Source organism: Eupeodes corollae, chromosome 1 (assembly GCF_945859685.1).
Source record: "Eupeodes corollae chromosome 1, idEupCoro1.1, whole genome shotgun sequence".
NCBI classification, from domain to species: Eukaryota; Metazoa; Arthropoda; class Insecta; order Diptera; family Syrphidae; genus Eupeodes; species Eupeodes corollae.
Genome location: NC_079147.1, coordinates 117,520,291 through 117,539,003, shown reverse-complemented (window position 1 = coordinate 117,539,003; position 18,713 = coordinate 117,520,291). Strand labels below are relative to the sequence as shown.

The 18,713-nt window shown below is 30.6% G+C and overlaps 2 protein-coding genes and 1 long non-coding RNA gene across 7 annotated transcripts in view; 1 reads left to right on the top strand and 2 right to left on the bottom strand.

Moving 5' to 3' along the window:
* Nucleotides 1-6,868: 6,868 nt before the first annotated feature.
* Nucleotides 6,869-8,492, bottom strand: LOC129953839 (uncharacterized). Of its 2 annotated transcripts, XM_056067332.1 has the most exons (3): nt 8,413-8,492; nt 8,175-8,357; nt 6,869-8,016 (listed from the first exon to the last, which is right to left on the bottom strand). In XM_056067332.1, the coding sequence occupies exon 3, from the start codon at nt 7,822-7,824 to the stop codon at nt 6,883-6,885; it is 942 nt and encodes a 313-aa protein (XP_055923307.1). In that variant the 5' UTR covers nt 7,825-8,016; nt 8,175-8,357; nt 8,413-8,492; the 3' UTR covers nt 6,869-6,882. The 2 variants fall into 2 exon arrangements, with proteins under 2 accessions (XP_055923307.1, XP_055923308.1); XM_056067333.1 differs by having other exon boundaries at nt 8,252-8,486.
* A 4-nt stretch (nt 8,493-8,496) lies between these two features.
* On the bottom strand, nt 8,497-9,979 carry LOC129953840 (uncharacterized). Its single transcript, XR_008782603.1, has 3 exons — nt 9,504-9,979; nt 8,754-8,887; nt 8,497-8,702 (listed from the first exon to the last, which is right to left on the bottom strand). It is a non-coding gene; the product is annotated as an uncharacterized LOC129953840 (long non-coding RNA).
* Nucleotides 9,980-12,281: 2,302 nt separating this feature from the next.
* LOC129942799 (rho guanine nucleotide exchange factor 17) overlaps nt 12,282-18,713 on the top strand; it is a 38,871-nt gene continuing 32,439 nt past the window's right edge. For 3 of the 4 annotated variants that reach the window (XM_056051871.1, XM_056051872.1, XM_056051869.1), the window contains exon 1: nt 12,283-12,621. The gene's annotated coding sequence lies outside the window, so the exon portion shown is untranslated. Of the gene's footprint in view, nt 12,622-18,713 lie in introns of all 4 variants that reach the window. The other variant, XM_056051870.1, reaches the window with a different exon arrangement.

Genomic DNA, 18,713 nt, shown 5'->3' with positions numbered 1-18,713 from the left:
CTTTAGTTCATCCCTAAAGTATTTGAATTGTTATAAATAAACTATATAGTTTAATTCGAAATCATATTTCCCAGCATCAGCTCTAGAGAATAGACGTACCGAGAGTTTCGTGCAGCAAAATATTCATTATCATATTGTTTTAAATACACAATAAAGTAAGTGTGGGAAAATATCGACAGTGGCGTGCGAGCAACAAACCAAAAATAATCCCAATTTTTAAATAATAAGCTGAAGCTTAAAAACAATAAAACAAAAATTATTTTTGTTCCTCTCACAATTTAAACATTTTTCCTAAAAAATCAAAAGTGTCGTTAGTTTGGATTTCTGTGTGTGTGAGAATGTCAGGTAAAACACGACTTGGAAAAGGAACTAAAATATCTGAGAATCCAGAAACTCCAATTCCATTGAGCTCTAAAAACTCAGAGAAACTGGCAAATACTCTCAACTATACCACTCTAATCGTACCAGCCTGTCTGAAAATTAATTAATTAAATTAAAAAAAATACATCATATTGACACTGACCACCTTTTTAGAGAAGTAGCTGATTTACAGAAAAGATGTGGTACATCCGAAAGGAAGAAAGTTGCAGCTGATGCTGTCCTATTTGGTATACCCAAATAAGAAAACGAACACATAATTTCTATTGTCAACAAGATTTGTAACACCATTAACTGCGCGCCTCCCACACTTCCGTTCGAAAGGTAGATACAGCAAGAATAGACATGAACTCCCCACACCGATAATACTTAAATTCAGCTCACCTAATGAGAGAAATTCAGTATTAAAATATGTTGCTCTTTTTCATAAAACTAACAAGAGATTAATGCAACTAAAAGACATCGGTTTTAAGACGGAAGAGAATGCCAAACACAGCATCTCCTAGCACGGGAGCTTAACTTACATCAAGCCATGCGTCTCAAAAGAGGTGGTGATCTTTTCAATGCATGCACAAGATCTGGTTCAGTTTTCATTAAGGAGAGCGCAGACGGAGAATTAATTCTTATACAAAACGATGCTATGCTGAATTCCATTGCTACCGCTACGATACCCGAAGACGAAAACAGAGAAAACAACAACAGTACACCAACATGACCCAAAGTAGTAAAATTTATTTTATTTTAATTTTGTATTATTATTTTCGATTATATACTGTTCTATCTTTTCTTTTATCTATCTTATTTTTCTTTGTCTCTTCCATTTTCTTATCTTTTTTACTTAAAATTTATTGGAGTTGTTTTGATACGCTTAATATTATGAGTATGTTGCTTAGGTATCGCTGTAAAACTGCTCATTATAGAGTTGAGTGAGTTGATGGTGGGTTCCACTGGTAGCAGCAGTGACGGTATACTTCGAACAATGGTAAATATTTTTAGCCATCGCGTTGAAGGGTTTAAAGTAAATCATATTAATGCTAAATGTTTGATGCTGAAGATCGACGAGCTAAGATATTTGTTTGAAAATTCTGGAATTGAAGCGTTTTGTGTTTCGGAAACATGGTTCTCGAAAGATATATGTGACGCTTCATATTCTCTCAAGGGTTATAATCTTTTTCGCTCAGATAGGATTGTTTGAGGGAGTGGAGTGGCGATTTATGTCAAAGAGGGTCTAATTTGTAAAAAAAAAGTTTTCTCGCCATCGGATTCTCCATGGGAATACCTTTTTATAGATATAATAGGGGAAGTCAATAACCTTCTACTAGGCACTATTTATACGCTAAATAAAAATGTAGATTTAGAACCTATATGCAATCTTATGGACCAAATAACAATAAGTTCCAAATATATTATTATATGCGGGGACTTTAATAACAACTTATTAGTCGATGATAGCTTAAGTGAAAATATGAAATCTTTTGATATGCATTCTGTTAACCCTAGAAAGATAACGTACGTCGAATAGACGTAAAAATCATGTGTATCACTTATGGGATATGAAATAAGGTTATCTTTCTAGGGTTAATTTGCCCAACACTCTTTACTAAGACTTCAAGTACTTTATTGGACCTCTTTTATGTAACTGAAAAAGATCGGGTTGTTTTTTATAATCAACTCTCCGCTCCAATTTTTTCCAAACACGACCTGATTTTTATGACTTCTGTACAAAAACTACTTCCGACAGTAATATCATAAAATATAGGGACTATAAAAACGTTAACTTGTCAGAACTTCAACAACATATTCGTTCAATTTTTTGGGATAATATTTATCTTCTGCCTTCGCCACATGACCAAGTAGAATTTCTAAATGAAAACTTAAGAATGCCACGTGCAGTTTTCAGGGTGGAAGAACTTTAGAGAGCTTATAAAACCATAGACCAGTTGTGCAGAAATTAGAAATGCTAAAGAACAATTTTTCTCTAGCCGAATAAACGTTAATGGAGATGGTCGAAAACTCTGGGAAAATCTTCCAAAGCTTGGAATTGGTAAACAACGACAACACACTCTAAATAATATTGATAAAAAAGAACTTAATGGTAAATTTTTATCTAGTCCAAACTATGTAATTTCAACTCAACTATCTACTGATTCAACATTACCTTTGATAGACACTGAATTTAGCTTTCAAGAGTGACCAATCTAGATGTTGTGGAAAGTTTTTTTTCAGTAAAATCCACTGCTGAAGGAATTGATGAAGTAAATCCTGTATTTTTTAAATCAATTTTGCCAATGCTTTTACCCTATATTACTCATATCATCAACACAATTCTTAAAAAATTCCCAAAAACTCACTTTTTGAGGACTTTAGACCAATTTCCATTCTTCCATTTTTGTCTAAAGTTTGTGAACGCATTATGCAAAAACAACTGAACGGTTATATAACCCGCAACAATTATTTGGTACTAATTCAGTCAAGCTTTCGAGTTAAACACAGCTGCACAACTGCACTTAAAGTCATTGAAGACATAAGGACCGAATTGGATAGCGTAACGTATTTAGTTCTTCTAGACTTCTCCAAAGCTTTTTGCTAAGTCTTTGGTTTTACCAATCTACGGATGTAAAATCTATCACAATTGTGATTTCTATAGCAACAACTAATCAAAAGTAGCCTTTAATAGTGTCATACGATATATTTCTGGAAGCTTTTTAAAAATGTCTTTCGATAACTTAATCAAATTCCGAACATTGATACTACTTTTCAAAATTATAACTACGCTAAAACTAACATATTATCTTTATGAACAAGAACAAATTCGGTTTTCAGTATCAAACAGATCAACTATTTAATTCAAGCTCGTTTTACGTGTCTTACATCTGAGAGACAAATTTTTATCAATGCATGCCGCCTTTGGATCTCACTCCCACCTTACTTGCGAGAACTTAGTGACATACAAACATTTAAAAAAAAGTTTACATGGTTTCATTTCTAATCAAAACGACTATCTTATCTTTTCCAGACATCTCACTTCTAAATCTCTATTTCTTTCTTTTTTTTTTTCTTTTACTTTTTTAAATAATTACCAATGGTAAAGTTTTTTGCCTAAAGTTTTGTTTCTTTTGTTCATAGATTTACAAACATATTATTATTCTTTATTTTTACTATACTTTATTTTTTTGGCTATTCAAATTCACTTTTATATTTTATACAAAATTAACTTATTATTTAAAATGTTATCAGATATTATTTATTCATAAACTTTCACTACCTTATAAGATTTTTGTCTTGATGTGTTCGTAAAAATTACCGATAAACTTAACTAAACTAAATAAATATTTGTCTTGGTTGTTTGGAAGTCAAGTCGACGTTATTTACATTGGTTGCACTGGTGTACTATTTATAAATGGATTATATTTCAATATTAAAAAATGCAGTGTTCTTACATTCTTTAAGATACTATATTTAGTTAGATTCAATTACAAAATTAAAAATTAAGGAGACAAAAAGATCTTGAAGTTATGTTTGCGTATGCAATTATTTTTTCGCTTCAAATAGATTTTTTTATTTCTAGAGTTAGAGCGATTAGTTTTTATTTCTAATAATTCTAAGTATTTTGAAGATCCATATACTCTGAAAACCCTTTATTACCTTGTCAGACCTTTGCTGGAGTATTATTGCATTACATGGAATCCCTTTACTCAAGTTAGTACTCTTAGGATTGAAAAAGTTTAGAAAACATTTATTAAACTTACTTACATAAGGTTTTCAGAAACTCGGATATTCCATTTTATGAGACCAGGTTTATTTTAATTGAATTAAAACCTTTAGTGTTTAAGTAAATTTATTAAACTTTTGTATTATAAATTGTGTTATTATTTGATTTTAATATAGTCTCCATAAAGTCATATTACTTGAAAGACGAAAATAAATAAAAAAAATTATTCCTTAAATGTCCATCTTGTTTGGCATGAATTCCTTCTCTGAAAACCTCCTTTTTCGTCGTCAAGAAACTTCTTCAATAGTCAAAAGTCGCTAACGTGTTCTCATTGTGAATCCGAGGCGAAGTGTTGGTTTCAGTAGAATAATGCTAACCTTCGTAACTTATCCTGGAAATCTGGGCGTTTTTAAAGCAAGCACTTTTTCATGACTGATTGTTGCACTACTGGCTCAGTTAAGGTCTAGCCAGTCAATATTTTCCCGATCAGGCACTATGCAGGTCATCAAACCGTGCTCAATTCAATTTTGTTAAACCAAACTGCTGTTAGCAAAATGAATTGTACTGAAATATAAAATCCTTAAAAATTACAAACCTTTTAGCTGCAGTTGGAAAAATATCTCAGATAATAGTTTTATTATAGCTGAAAATATAAAGATTAGCCATCAAAAAAACAATTTAAATTAGTTTAAGTTTTCAATACCTAAACTAATTTAAATTGTTTTTTGGTAATTTAATATTGTATTGATAAACAAGTTTTTTTTAATAACATACCTAATTATTTATTATTTTATAAAGGTAGTTTTTAATAATATTTAATTGTTCTATGCAATTAGATCAAATGGTTTTTAAAATGAAAAGAAGCTTAAATTATGTTTTTAACTTCTCATAGAAAGTTATTGTAATCGGTCGATTTGTCGAATTGAAAGTTTAGACATTTTTCGACGTATCAAGGTTCCTAGTCTTAATAAAAGATTTTTAGACAGATGTTTGTACGTGCGTGTGTACGTACGTTTCTACTTACTCAAGAGCCCGTAGAGATATCGACTTTAAAAAATTTTACAATACAGAAAATAATGCAGAAAAGACTATCAAAAACATTGAGTGTGGTTTTTATACCGTAGTAATTTAAAGAAAAGAAATATTTTGGTTTCCCAAAAATATATCAACAACAAATAACGCTAGCGGCTTAAATTTAAATTAAATTAAATTTGTATTACTTATTCTGACGTGATACCAACCAAGTTTGTTTTTGGAAAATAAAACCAACCCGGAGTGGGACGATACCAAAGGTTAAAAAATGGAACGAAATTGAAAGATGATGTTATCCCTGATGTAGAACCAATAGTTACACCAACAGTTGCTGTGCAAGTAGAAGTGGAACTTAGTGAGCTGGAACAACTGAAACTAGAATTAAAAGCTAAAGAAGACACAATCAAGTCATGTGAGGATAAAGCGAAAAAAATAGCAGATCAACTAAAGGAAGGTTATTTATATCACTTAAGTACATAATCTGGGAACATTAAATATAATTTTCAGAGTACTGAAATGTATGAGCAGAAGTTGCAACTTAACGAAAAGGGAATGGAAGCAATGGCTGGACAGCTAAAAGTTAGAAACATGAATTTGACTGATGATGATTCGAAGGTTCTATACTTTACCGGTATCCCAAACTTCACAACAATAAGTCATTTGTTTGACTTTTTAAAGGATTATATATCATCGAGTCCTATGAAGCAAATTAATATTTTTGATGCCTTTATGATAACCTTGATGAAGTTGCGACTAGAGCTACCATTTACTTATCTGTCTTTTAAGTACGGGGTTACAATCAAGACATTGTCAAAAATTTTCCATGAAATTGTAATTGTGTTCTAAGCGAAACTATCTGCCATTTCTTCATTGGCCTGAAAAAAATGCTTTGAAACGTAATACACCTCCATATTTCAAAAAAGTCCTTGGAAATAATTTTACCGCAATCTGAAACCCCAGGTAAATTTAAGCAACTTTTAAACTAACACAATATAATTCACTTAAAATCAAAGTAATTTTAATATTTGAATTTCTTCATTTTCATTATTATAACATAATTTTATTTTTTTTGTAATTAATTTTTAAACATAGGCGATTCACCTGCTAAATCAGAAGTTTTTTCGTCTTACAAGCATCATAGTACCATGAAGTACTTAATTGCTATATCCCAGCTTGTGTCCAAAGGCTATGGTGGTAGATTCAGCGATAAGACCGTGGTTGAGAGTTGTGGTTTCACCAGCAACATTGAACAAGGTGATATAACACTCTCTGATCGAGGAATGCTGGTGAATCGTGCAATTGTGGAAAAAGGAGCAACACTTTTAATGCCCGCATTCCGAAACGTTAGAGACCAAATGGATGCCGATGACCTTGAGAGAACAAGAAAGCTTGCCAAGATAAGGGTTCACGTTGAAAGAGTGATTGGTCTTCTCCGACAAAAGTACCTGTTTTTAACAAATCGTCAGTCAATAACAGCGACATCAAAAATAAACGGCAATAAAATGTACTTTGACTACATTGTCAAAATATGCTGTGCTTTGACTAAAATAAGTCCATCCATAATTAATATAACATAAACAAATAATTTAATAAGTAATTTTTTTGAATTAAATATAAATTCAAAAACTTGAACACAAAAAAGTATTAACGCAAACAAATTCATATTCATTTAACTAAATAATAATCTAATTAATTAAAAAGGCAACAAACCAAAATAAAATAGAAAAAAACTTCATATGAAATAAACAAAAACTTATCAACTAAAAATTCACAGCTTTTTTTATCACATAAATAAAGGTACGTATATATGTATGTATATGTATAAAACTAGAGGTAGGTATATTTATCAAATTTGTCCTGTTAGAATAATAGCGTGCTAAAAGTTCACGCAGTACAATATTTTTAAAATATAAGTCTGTTTTTAAGACTTCACTATCAAAAAATAATTTATCGAAAGGAACTTTAAGTATCCCCTTAAAAAAAGGGGAATATATACAAAAAATGCAGTAATCAGATTTCAAAATTGCACATTGCATTTGTATTTGCCAGTAATATTGGTGCTGTTTTGAAATCCTCCATTCACCGTTCTCTTTAATGATGGGGCAGCTAGATGAGGATAAAAAAGTTGCTACATCACCATCTTTGAGGCAGAAGGGACACTTGACTTCAACAGGCATTTCTCCACAGCAGTCGCATCTCCAAATACCATCGGGGGAACAAGCATAGTAAGATTTTTCCTTGTCAATTATGATCCCAGATGTTTCAATCGTCAGTTGAGTATGCTGTTCTTTTTCCTCAAACAAAATAAAGTTCACAGCTTCAGATTCGTGGCGACAACCATATGTAACGGCTACTGAATGAATCTCGTCTTGAAAATAGCAGATGCTCTTCAAAAGACTCATCGAAACATTTTTTAAATTTGTCCTAGCAGCCTGCTTAAATACGGATGCCGTTATTCCTCCAATTCTCAGTTTGTGCCAATAGTGACATTTGGACTGCTGTTTGGTAATGGAAGCAGCGAAGTTGACTTGTAGCGTTGTTAGTCTGAAAACAAGCATCCCTGAAATTTTTTCAATTTCCGTTTTGTCTAACCCCTCATATTCAATTTTTAAGACGTTGGCCATGTACATTGGAATAAATTCTCGTTCTTCTACACTCAGACACAAGTCTTGCTCCGGAACTAGCGCTTCAAAACTGTTCATTGCTAAAACCTCACATCCATTGTCCCTTAAAGATTTCAAAAACTCTACCCCTTGGGCACATGAAGCAGGTTGAACTTGTCTTTTGCCCTTCTGTGCAGACTAACTACTTTTGTTCATGTTTTCAGATGGTATCTGGAGTTTGAGCTTACATGAAGGAACTTTCCAATAAGCTTTCATTTCAGTGACCGATATCTGGAATCAATTCAATAATAACAAAACAATTTACATTTGCTACAAAAGTTTTTTTGTTTTTCAATATGATTGTGTTTATATGTTTTTTTATGAGATTGTGTAGTGTTGTGTTGTTCAATATTTAATTTTCTTTAAATACAAATTTTAAATTTAATTACTAGTTTATCCTCTTCGAATTTTCTTGCTATAGACTCCAGAGCAAACAAAGTTACGCCAATGTGAGTACAGCACTTACCAAGCTCGGCAACACAAGTGCAATGTGCAGTTTTGATGAAGCCATCTTTGTCCACTGCAATCCAAACACGCAGCGCTGAAAGGTTCAGTGATTGGGTATGAAGCACCTAAACAATTTCAGTTAGTAGGAGGCATGTATAACATACAGTACAAAACAAAAACTTTTAACAGAATGAAGCAAAATTCACTGTATTGGCATCCTTCCATGGATTGAACCCATCCAATTTGGTAAAGCTTGCCAGGGCCTTATTGGACTCGAGTTTGCCTCCTGTTACCATGTTCCTTCCTTGTAGAAGATAATTAATGATCTTTACGTAGTTAACGTTTTATGGCAGACACTGCTCCGTGCACCTGAGGAGGTAAGGATATTTGGCCGCAATCGCGATCTTACTTACATACTCCTTCCTTCTTCGTTCATCCAATCCTTTGGGGTAGTTTGAAATCTCCATTTTCTAAAAAAAAATGTATTAAATATTATTTATTAAAAAATATTAAAAACTTACTTTGAATTTGCAGCCAAAAACAACTTAAGCGCGCCTTTTGTTTGCCCTCCACGTTCGATTTATGATGTTTCAGGTTCAGCAGCTATCAAAAGGTATAGAGCCCCATTGTTTGATTTTTTTTTCTACGATTCCACCTGTCAAATACTTCAGCATTCAACTCAACTCAGTTAATCAGATCATAGAGCGAGCTCTGAACATGATCAGAACGAAGATAGAAACACAATTTTGAAGCTCTGAAAGTTCAGAGGTAAAAAGAAGCACATTTGTTTGTTTGACAGTTCAGGCTCTGCTCTAAATTTAAAAAGAAAAACTCCTGATATGTGAAATGAATTACTCTTGTTAGGTGCGAGAACAATGAAGATTTAGAAACAATTCTAAATTACGCATTTAAAGAAATATAGTTAGTTATTTGAAGTCTGTTTTAATCATTAAATAAGTAAAATAAATTAGGTGGCTCAACAGTATAATGAGAACTAGGACCTAGAAACTTACAACTCTAAACCATTTCTGTATGCGAGCAATGTTCTTAGAAGTAGAGGGGACCTACAGTTTTAATATTAAGCTGAAAAGCTAATTTGAGAAAGCAGTTTTCATGACTAGTAATATTGTTTTAATTATTAGCTGCGGTTAATTTTTGCTCAGACCGTTGAAAAATGCAACAAACTCATATGGTTTTTTCAATTATTACATATTTAAACATAGATCATAAAAATAAAACAACGCAGGAACATTGAAAACATTTGTATTTACCCATTTCTTTTTTCCATTCTTGTTTTATTTGTGTATACTCGTTGTCTTTTTTCTTTACATTACTCAAGACATTTCCAAAATGCTGAAAATAAGTGAGTGAAGTAGAGACTAAATAAATAGACCTTTAACTTTCTACTTCTGTTGCCAATTCTCTTTCCACTTAGCTAGTATGTTGGTTCTAAAGGCTTAACTACACAAGCCAAAAAGTACTTTTGTACAAAAGTAAACATATTTGTATTCTCGCTAGCTCAGTGACTTTGTGAAAAATAATATACCCAATTTTTTAAAAGCAACTTTTTAAGCTTTATGCATCTTTTCAGCCAAAACACTCTTATTACTATTTGTATCTTAACTTTCAGTTATATAGCGAAAAGGAAAAATTTGGAAGGACAAATTTTAGCTTTTTTTATGCATAGAAAATGTCTCAGCCAAATTTCGTATTTGATTTTGTTGGTGAAATAAAAAGCTGAAAATTTACATATGTAATTCATAACAAATTAATGTTACGTTAACATTAGCGTCCAGTCCGCACTGATCACTTTCACTAGTTTAGAGGATGATTACCGATTTTTTCAGTCAGCCGCATAAGTCGCAATCATATACATCTGTTTTCCTTGAGTGAGAGAGATGCATTGAGTAAAGTCGGTCCGGTGTTTTTTTACGATATTGTAATTATTATCAATTTGTTTTTGTGGTTTAGCCTTTTTTTTGTGTCACTAGCCATAAACACATCTGGACTGAAGTTTTTCAACAACTGGAACAGGTTTTTTCTTCAATCCTAATTAGTGAATAATGACCATTATGATCAATATTGCGCGGGCCAAATAGTTGTATTCTGTGCCGAATTTTGTTTTTTTTTTTAACAGAAGATAATGGTTTTGCACTAATACAATCAGTATTTTTCTATGTAAGAAATAATAACTTTCAAAAAATGTAACTCAAGTTAGTGAAAATTAATTTTCGACTAAAAATCTTTTTTAACAAAAACCGACATTAAACCCAAATTTATTTTAACTTGAGCAAAATATTGTTGCTTACTTTAAGTCTTGTTTCTTTGAAAAATTCAATTGACAACAAGACAACAACAAACAACAAAAAACGGATACAAAATAGTTTCTCAAGTTTATGAGAATATGAAGCTAAAGATCGCTGCATTTATGTTTGGTGCCGTTTAGGTGCTTTGACTTTTCACTTCGTGTCATAACGCGGAAGATTATTTCGTGACGACCTCTCTCTCCTTGTAAGATGGTAGTGAATTAGTTAAAGTTTCTTCTTATCAGTTCTGAGTTCCTGGATTAGTTTTTAATTGAATTTTTGCTTGCATGCAGAATAAATCTCTTATAAGTTTCTGCTGCTCTATCGTTCGGAACCGTGTTCGCAGTGCAGTAGATTGCGTCTGGCTCCTTCGAATACAGCGCATAAGTCCTTTAAATATCGGTATTTGTAAGAGAAAAAAATTTGGAATATACGAAGCAAAATATATTCTTAATTTTGAAAAAAAAATTCATTAAAATCATTAATTCAACAAAATTTTCGAAAATCATCCGACCTCCCAGCGGTAACACTGGTGTTCTATGGACCATTAATAAACTGAAAAAAAGTTCGCTGGAAGTAAATGTTCCTTGGGTGCATCAGAGTTGTTTTATATCTACAATTGTATGTTAAAATTTTTAGATTCAATTCGCCCGCTTGGGAATCGAAATCTGCACGATAACTTTTTTTATATGAATCTTCCGAAGCCTTTGCTGAAATATATTTTCCACTTAATTTCATAAAGGAAATTTAACATAAAACTAGTATTGTTAGTGTTTTTAGTGTTTAGAAATATTTGTATAAACAGCTTATATTTCTATAACTATGAATCCTAGCGGTAGGAATCTGTGAACATATTTGTAGCAAGTTGAGTTTTCTATAAAATTGGTTCAAGAATTATTTGTGTAGGCCCTGTCATTTTCGAGATAAAAGCAAAAAATGAGATTTCAAAAAAAGCAAACAATCTAAATAGCTATATTAAAAATTAATTACTCGCTCACTATCAAAATGCATTTTGATAATAATTTACTACTACAAATAATCGAACTTTAAGATACGATACGTAATCTCTTAAGGAAGCGGAATGGAGTGGTGAATGTTTTGTACGAACAATTTTTTAACATGAAGTCATTTTCGATCATACTACGTATTAGTAAAATATTAGGCAAAATTATTGGTATCGTAAGTGTTTTAAAAGTTATGCTATAAAATCATACTGCATACTGTCAAAATTAAGTCAGTAAATGAATAATTGTTATAAGTGTTACACAATTAAGCTTAAAAAGGTTTTTTCCGGGTGACAGTCCAAACTTTAATACATAATATTAGTCTAATTATTTTTTTTAGACCCACCTTTAAATTCTTCTTCATTGTGGCTGGAATAAAAAAAATGAAATAAAAATGATTATTGAATTTATCTATGAACATATTGTAAAACACATACATACTTGTAAAAACGTATCAAAAACAAAAAATTAACATATTTCTCTAAATAAACCGTAGTATTGACATTTGTTTTCACTCAAATTTGATTATAGATGTATATGAATGTACCTTGTTTAAAACGGATAATTTATTCTTTAATTTTTTAAATTGTGTGGCCATTACAGTATTTTAAACGATTTATCGGCAGGCAGCACTGTCAACAAATCTGGTTTATACAGAATTCATACCTTTCCCCTTCTTTTTTGTGATGATTTGTATATGGATCTGTAATCGCGGTTTTCTTTTCCCAGAGCCAGTGTAGTGTACCTTTTTGCAAGCGCGAGTATAAGCTTTGAGGTGAATTGAGTTTCTCTTCATTGTTTAAATGAAGTTTTTTCATCTACGTATTCGAGAAGTTTATTGTTTATCAGTACTTATAAAAAAAGTGTCAAGCCTAGTTTTTGTATACCCTGTAAAACATTTTTGTGTATAGTCAATGCATATAAAACAATTTTTGTTTTGCTGTCCCAAAACTAAAAAGATTATACGACGTTTTCAAGCTGATACAAAATTATTACTCAGTTTACAATAAATACAGTGTTTTAACAAGAACGTCCGGTGTTATTTAGGACCTGCTGTCTTGCCATATGTACTTGAGCAGGTACTTTAATAAAATTTGATTTCACACACATTCAGGGTACAATAATGTTTTAATTCTGCTGGTTAAAGATAAAATGTAAACCAAGTGCGTAACACATAAACATATTCAAATCGATACATTTGATATTTTGGTAATTAAAAAGTAAAATTGAGCTAGATATATACTTATACATACATAGGTACATTTAACATCGAATCGCTAGAGATTTCATATGAGATACATATTAAGGCTTCAAGGTTATTATCCGAAAAACGTCTTATCGCAAAATGCAACAAATTTTTGTTTCATTCTTAGGGCTCGATTTAATTGTCGCACATGCCATTTTACTTCTACACCCGTTGAAAATTTTGAAATCATTTTAATTGTGTTTGTTTTTGTTTATTTAATCTTTAATGGGTATCATAACAATGCGTTTGAGATGTAATTTCAAAAATGGGAAAACGATATTGTTTGTAAAAATAAATTAAAACATCAAAATCGACAGCAAAAAGTATCAAGCATGGTACTCAAATTGTAAGGACATAGTGTATTTTTTTCCTGATATTGAACTAACTCCCATTTTCCGGTCGTTGGGTGTTAAAAGTTTATTATTCTCAGAAAATAATTACATATTTTACTTTAAAATAAATACAATATTGACTCGTTTTGTTCAACCTTCGTATTAAACATCACTGCTTTTAGGTTCGAGTTTTTGAATTTTTTTTAATAATATGTGGGGGACCTGGGAGTAACTTGAATTTTACAGCATTATTTGAACTTGAACTTTAAATGCTATAAATTTTATTTTCATACCTTTAACATACAAAACTTAAATTAAATTTCATTTTCTTTCTTTTAACATGAGAATTGCAGTCCATGTGTATAAAGATATTTTCGTGAAAGAAAACAACATTTTAATTATAAAACCAACCTTAAATTATCGTAGGAACATCTGATTTAGGTGACCCTTTTTTAAGTTATTACCCTTCTTGTTTACGGAAGAGATGTTTGGTATTTTGTTTGTTTGTATATTGTGTATTTGATTAAAATATAAATTAGGTGGTGCAACAGTCCGTTGAGAACTAAGGAATAGTGACTTACAACCCTCAACAATTCCTGTGTGCGAGTACTGTTGTTTGGGATAGACGGGACTTTTCATGACAAGAATTACTCTTGGAGCATTTGGCAATTCCGCGCATGTGGCAGTAACCGTGAAAAAACTTAAGATGTCACAGACAGGGATCGAACCCAAGACCTCTGGCATGACAGTCAAACGCACTTTTTTTCAAATTCACTTTTATTTATTCAATCTTAAACCTATCTTAAAGCTAGATAAAAATTAATAAAACTAGCCTAATTATCCATCACTCACAACTAACTTAATGGTCCCATACGGACACTCTAAGTTAAACTATAACACTAACTACTAATGCCTTTCGGCCCTAAGATCTATTTTAACTTCAATTCAATTTTATTTATTAATTAGTTATTAATTAATTAGAAAATTTAAAAAACTAATATCAATATCCTTTTTATTTTTGCTTAAAAACTACTTAAAATAAGGTCCCCAATATATAAAACTTAAAACTAACTTAAACTACCTATTCTACCTATAAACTACATAAAACTAGAACAACCACAGCAGCAAATTGTCTTTTTTGTAGGTTTTTTTTAAATTTTATTTTTTTATATTCCATGTTTTTTTGTTTTTTTCTTCTTTTTTTTAAGTTGTTTTTTTTTTATTTTTTTATTTTTCGTTTGTTTTTTTTTTTGAGTGCCACCATGACAGTCAAACGCACTAACCATCATGCCACGGGTACCATACCAAATTTGTTTACTTGTATACAAAATTACACAATATTTAAATTAGGAAGGGATTAACATAACAGTCAAGGTTTTGTATCAATATTGCTGAAAATTTCATGTTCATATCTGGTTTCTCATATACGGAGTGTAATTGCTAATATACGGCCCTAACTTCTGGAAAAAGTGAGCTGTAATTAATTCGAGCCAGTCACGGATTCCATTTTCCCCAAATTGGTAACAAAATATAATTTTAAAAGCTAATATTTATAATTTAGCTACATTCCTCACCAAAACATTGAATTATAAGTGTAGATATAATTGAATCTCGAAAACCACACGTCTTAGAAAAATACCTTTTAGTTTCAACGCAAAAATATGATATACATAATTGTTGTTTATTTTAAATTTTTTATTTATTTTTAGACTTTCTAAGAGATGAGTTCCAGTCCAAAGTTATGCCCATTTAACCACAGAGAAATACAATTGCTAAATAGACTAAAAATCAATTATTTCGTCGCATAAACTCTTAATAATTGTATTATAAGATCTTTTACTAATAACACCAGTTTGATCTGAACAAAAATGTAGGCGTTTTACGTTATGTTATGAAATAATCTTGATCAATTCTTTTACAATATTTTTCGCCACTGAGGAAAGTTCATGGTCGTTAAATTTGAAAATTCGAATGTACTTTTTTTTCTCAGTTTTTAGTAATTTTCAGCTTAATAATAAACCGAATAAACTTTTAATCTGTAAATAAAGCATTGCTCCAGATCGTATTTAACCGGCTTTGGTAATAAATCAGTGCAATTTTTAGTTAAATCAAGAAAAATACTTAAAAAAGGATAGTCTTTCCATAGGACATTATTTAAATGGATAGAAATTGTCAAATGTAAGATTTTGACATATATTGACGTTTCAGGGTTCCTTTAAAAAAAAATATTCTAAGAGAAATATACATAGTGCGTGCGGGTTTGTGTACGTACGTTCGTAGAATGAAATACTGTTTTTCGGCGGTAATATCGCAACTACCCGCAAACATATTAAGATTTGCAGGAAAGAGTTTAAAAAAAATCTAAAAGTAAACTGAACAATTTGCATGGCCCCAAATACCTCACGAACCAAAAACGCTATCGACTTCAATTAATATTATTTAATATGGTGTGATACTAAAAATAAAATAAAATAATACAAATTGGTTATTTGTTTCCTATTTTCTTTTTGTTCCACTGGTCACGCGCGTTTCTTGTGTTTTATGTAAGTGTCAAAAATATTTAGTTTGGTCTTTAAATTAAATAACGTTTTCAAAGTATTTAATTTTGTTAATTCTTGCTGTGTTAAGATATTTTATCGGACACTTGAGTGCGAATTCGGTGAACAGTTAATTTTATGTTTGGGGCCGGTCAATTGGCCATTTGAGGTGCAGATGCGGCCAACATTTGTATGAAATAATCTTCTTTAATCGACAGAGCTATCAATTTAAATACAAATACACTCGTTAAAAATAGTTTTGTAGAACAAAGAATAATAATTCGTATACTTTTTAGAAAAATTGAATTGAATACAAAAAATATCCAAATACTTTATAAAAAAATCCAATTCAACATTTTCTCATAAAAAAGTTAAAAAAATTAGTGTTACTAAGATTTGGTAAACATTAAACATTAAACTTCAAAACAACATTTTGCTTTCAATATTTATTTTGAAATTACAAATGGTAAAAGGATAAAATATTCTTTAAAGAAGATAGAGAAGAATTCTGCTGCTTTGTAAGTTAGACGAGTGCTTTAGCTTTAAAGTATAGTATCGTTTAAGATTTTCAAAGAGTCGACTCCCAATCTGAAACTATTATTTTTATGTGGACTTAGAATTTAACAAAATGTTTATGCATTCATAATAAATAGGGCTAGGATTTCAATGCAAATGCATATTTTTTTTAAAACTTTAAAAGCAAGCGAGCAAATTATCTTTACGAATCATTAATTTTCCTTAAAAATGGCATTTAATCGTTAGTGCATATTTTTGCATATTTGATTATGAATATACAAATACAAACAAATTCTTCTCTTTTTAACCGATGCGGCGCCATACATGGTTAAGGCAGGTTAAAACTCTTATATCCGAAGTTCATACATGTAAGGTCTTTAGCTTATGCACTGCATCGAGTTGCAGAGAAAATACGAACTAATTTTAAAAATGCAGATTTATTGGTGGAAAATGAAAAACAAATATTTTTAAGGGCACCATCTCTTCCACCAAAGCCTATTGTTACAAGGTGGGAACTTGGCTACCTTCTACCAGTTGCCTATTACGCAAAGCACTATGAGGAGTTTGAGGAAGTGGTTAATAATTTCGATGATTCTGATGGTGTTTGCAATTAAAAATACATAAAAGATATTGAACAAGCTTTTACTTAAAAGCCAAATTATATTCCTTAGCTCTAACTACAGTTTTCCTTGTGATACCATAACGGAGCTTAAGGGAAGGGACGCATTAAAAAATCGAATTGATTAGCTGAAGCTGCTGTTGTAAAAAACAACTACTGTTAAGGATCTCTTGGTCCAGCCATACAAAAGAAGCTTTAGAACGTTCTGGTAAAAAATGAAAAATGACAATGAAAAATATTTGCAAGGCAAATACATTGAGTCGCAGTTATGAAAATTATTTGAGAAACTTTACAACCGATGATATGTTTGCCTTTAAGAATGCAACACTTACGTCAATTGACGAAGAACGTTCCTTTTCGATGTATAAGACGTTTCAAAGGCACAATCGCTTAAGCTTTATTTTTATTTTGAAAAAAAAAGATTTTATTTAAAAGGATTTATTTTTCGGGAGCGGATCGAAATGCTGTACATATTTTAAAATACTGTATGGTTAAAATTCTGTATCATACTGTATGATACTGTATATTCATAATACTGTATGGTTAATATACTGTATGGTTAATATACTGTATCTCAAAATGCTGTGTTGTCAAAATACTGAATCCGATAATACTGTATCTCAAATGTATCTCAAAATTCTTCACCTTAAAATGCTGTACGAGCAAAATATTATCTAAAAATACTGTATTTTTGCAAAATTCCGCTCTTAAGCTTCCATTATAGAGAACAACAAAAGTAGAACTCGATCTTTGCATGTACATTATATCATTTATTGAAACTCCAAACAAGTAAAAAAACATAATACATTAATAAGTCATATTATAAATAAGCAAATAACTATAATATTTATATGTAAGTATTAATCTATGAATTGCATACAAATGTATTTACAACAACATCAACAATTCAAAGACTTATGAATTATCATATGTTATTGTTCAAGGGTATATAAGAGCATTATGCCAATGAAAAAATATTATGATGTATTCTTTATAAAAGTAGGTAGTCTGTTTTTAAAATTCTTTTCAAAATTTCTTCTTTTTTACATTTTCAAAACAATTTTTATTTGTCTATTTACAGCATTTTGAAATACAGAATTTTGGTATACAGAATTTTAAGATGCAGAATTTTGAGCTACAGTATTTTGATCATACAGTATTTTATACATACAATATTTTGAAATACAGTATTTTGAGATACAGTAGTTTAAATACAGTATTATGATCCATACAGGATTTCGAACCCAACCCGTCTTTTTCTTATGCTGATGTAATTTTTTATTTTTTTATTGTTTATGTTTTGTGTGTTTTTTAATTTTGTAATGTACCTACTTGTTTTTTAGTTCCTTTAAATGATAAAATAAAAGACTGATTTTCTTTATAAAAACTGTATACTAATTTTTTTTTGTTCATTAAAAAGAGGGAGATACAAGTTTTAATATATGATTTTAAATGCATATTTTAATCGCATATTTTGCGTTTTTAAGTCCTAGCCTAGCCTAGAAATCTTAGTCCTAGTAATAAATGTACTGAGTTTTTACTCTTTTCTTTTAAATGCTAATGTTGATATTTGTTTGCAAAACTTGGCTTGATTTTGGACTCATTTTTTTTAAATAGTAACTGTATATGTATGTGGGTGGCGGTGTTTGCATCATTCTCAAGAAAGAAATTAAACATGTTAAATTATCATATCTGTATATGTACATACATATATTTGAAAAGTACTTTCATGAAGAGGAACGCTCGGCCTGACATCATTTAATAGATTTCTCAAACATATCGTTCCACACGTTTTACATGTGAAATGTATTGTGGTGGGTGTACAAATGACCGAGAATTCCAATATAAAATAATAAATTTCCAGATTATCAAAAAATTGGAGATAGAGAAGAATGTATATATATTCTGTATTCTGTATAAT

Excerpts from the sequence above, each read along its gene's own strand:
- LOC129953839 (XM_056067332.1), bottom strand. The coding sequence starts at position 7,824 with ATGAACAGTTTTGAAGCGCTAGTTCCGGAGCAAGACTTGTGTCTGAGT.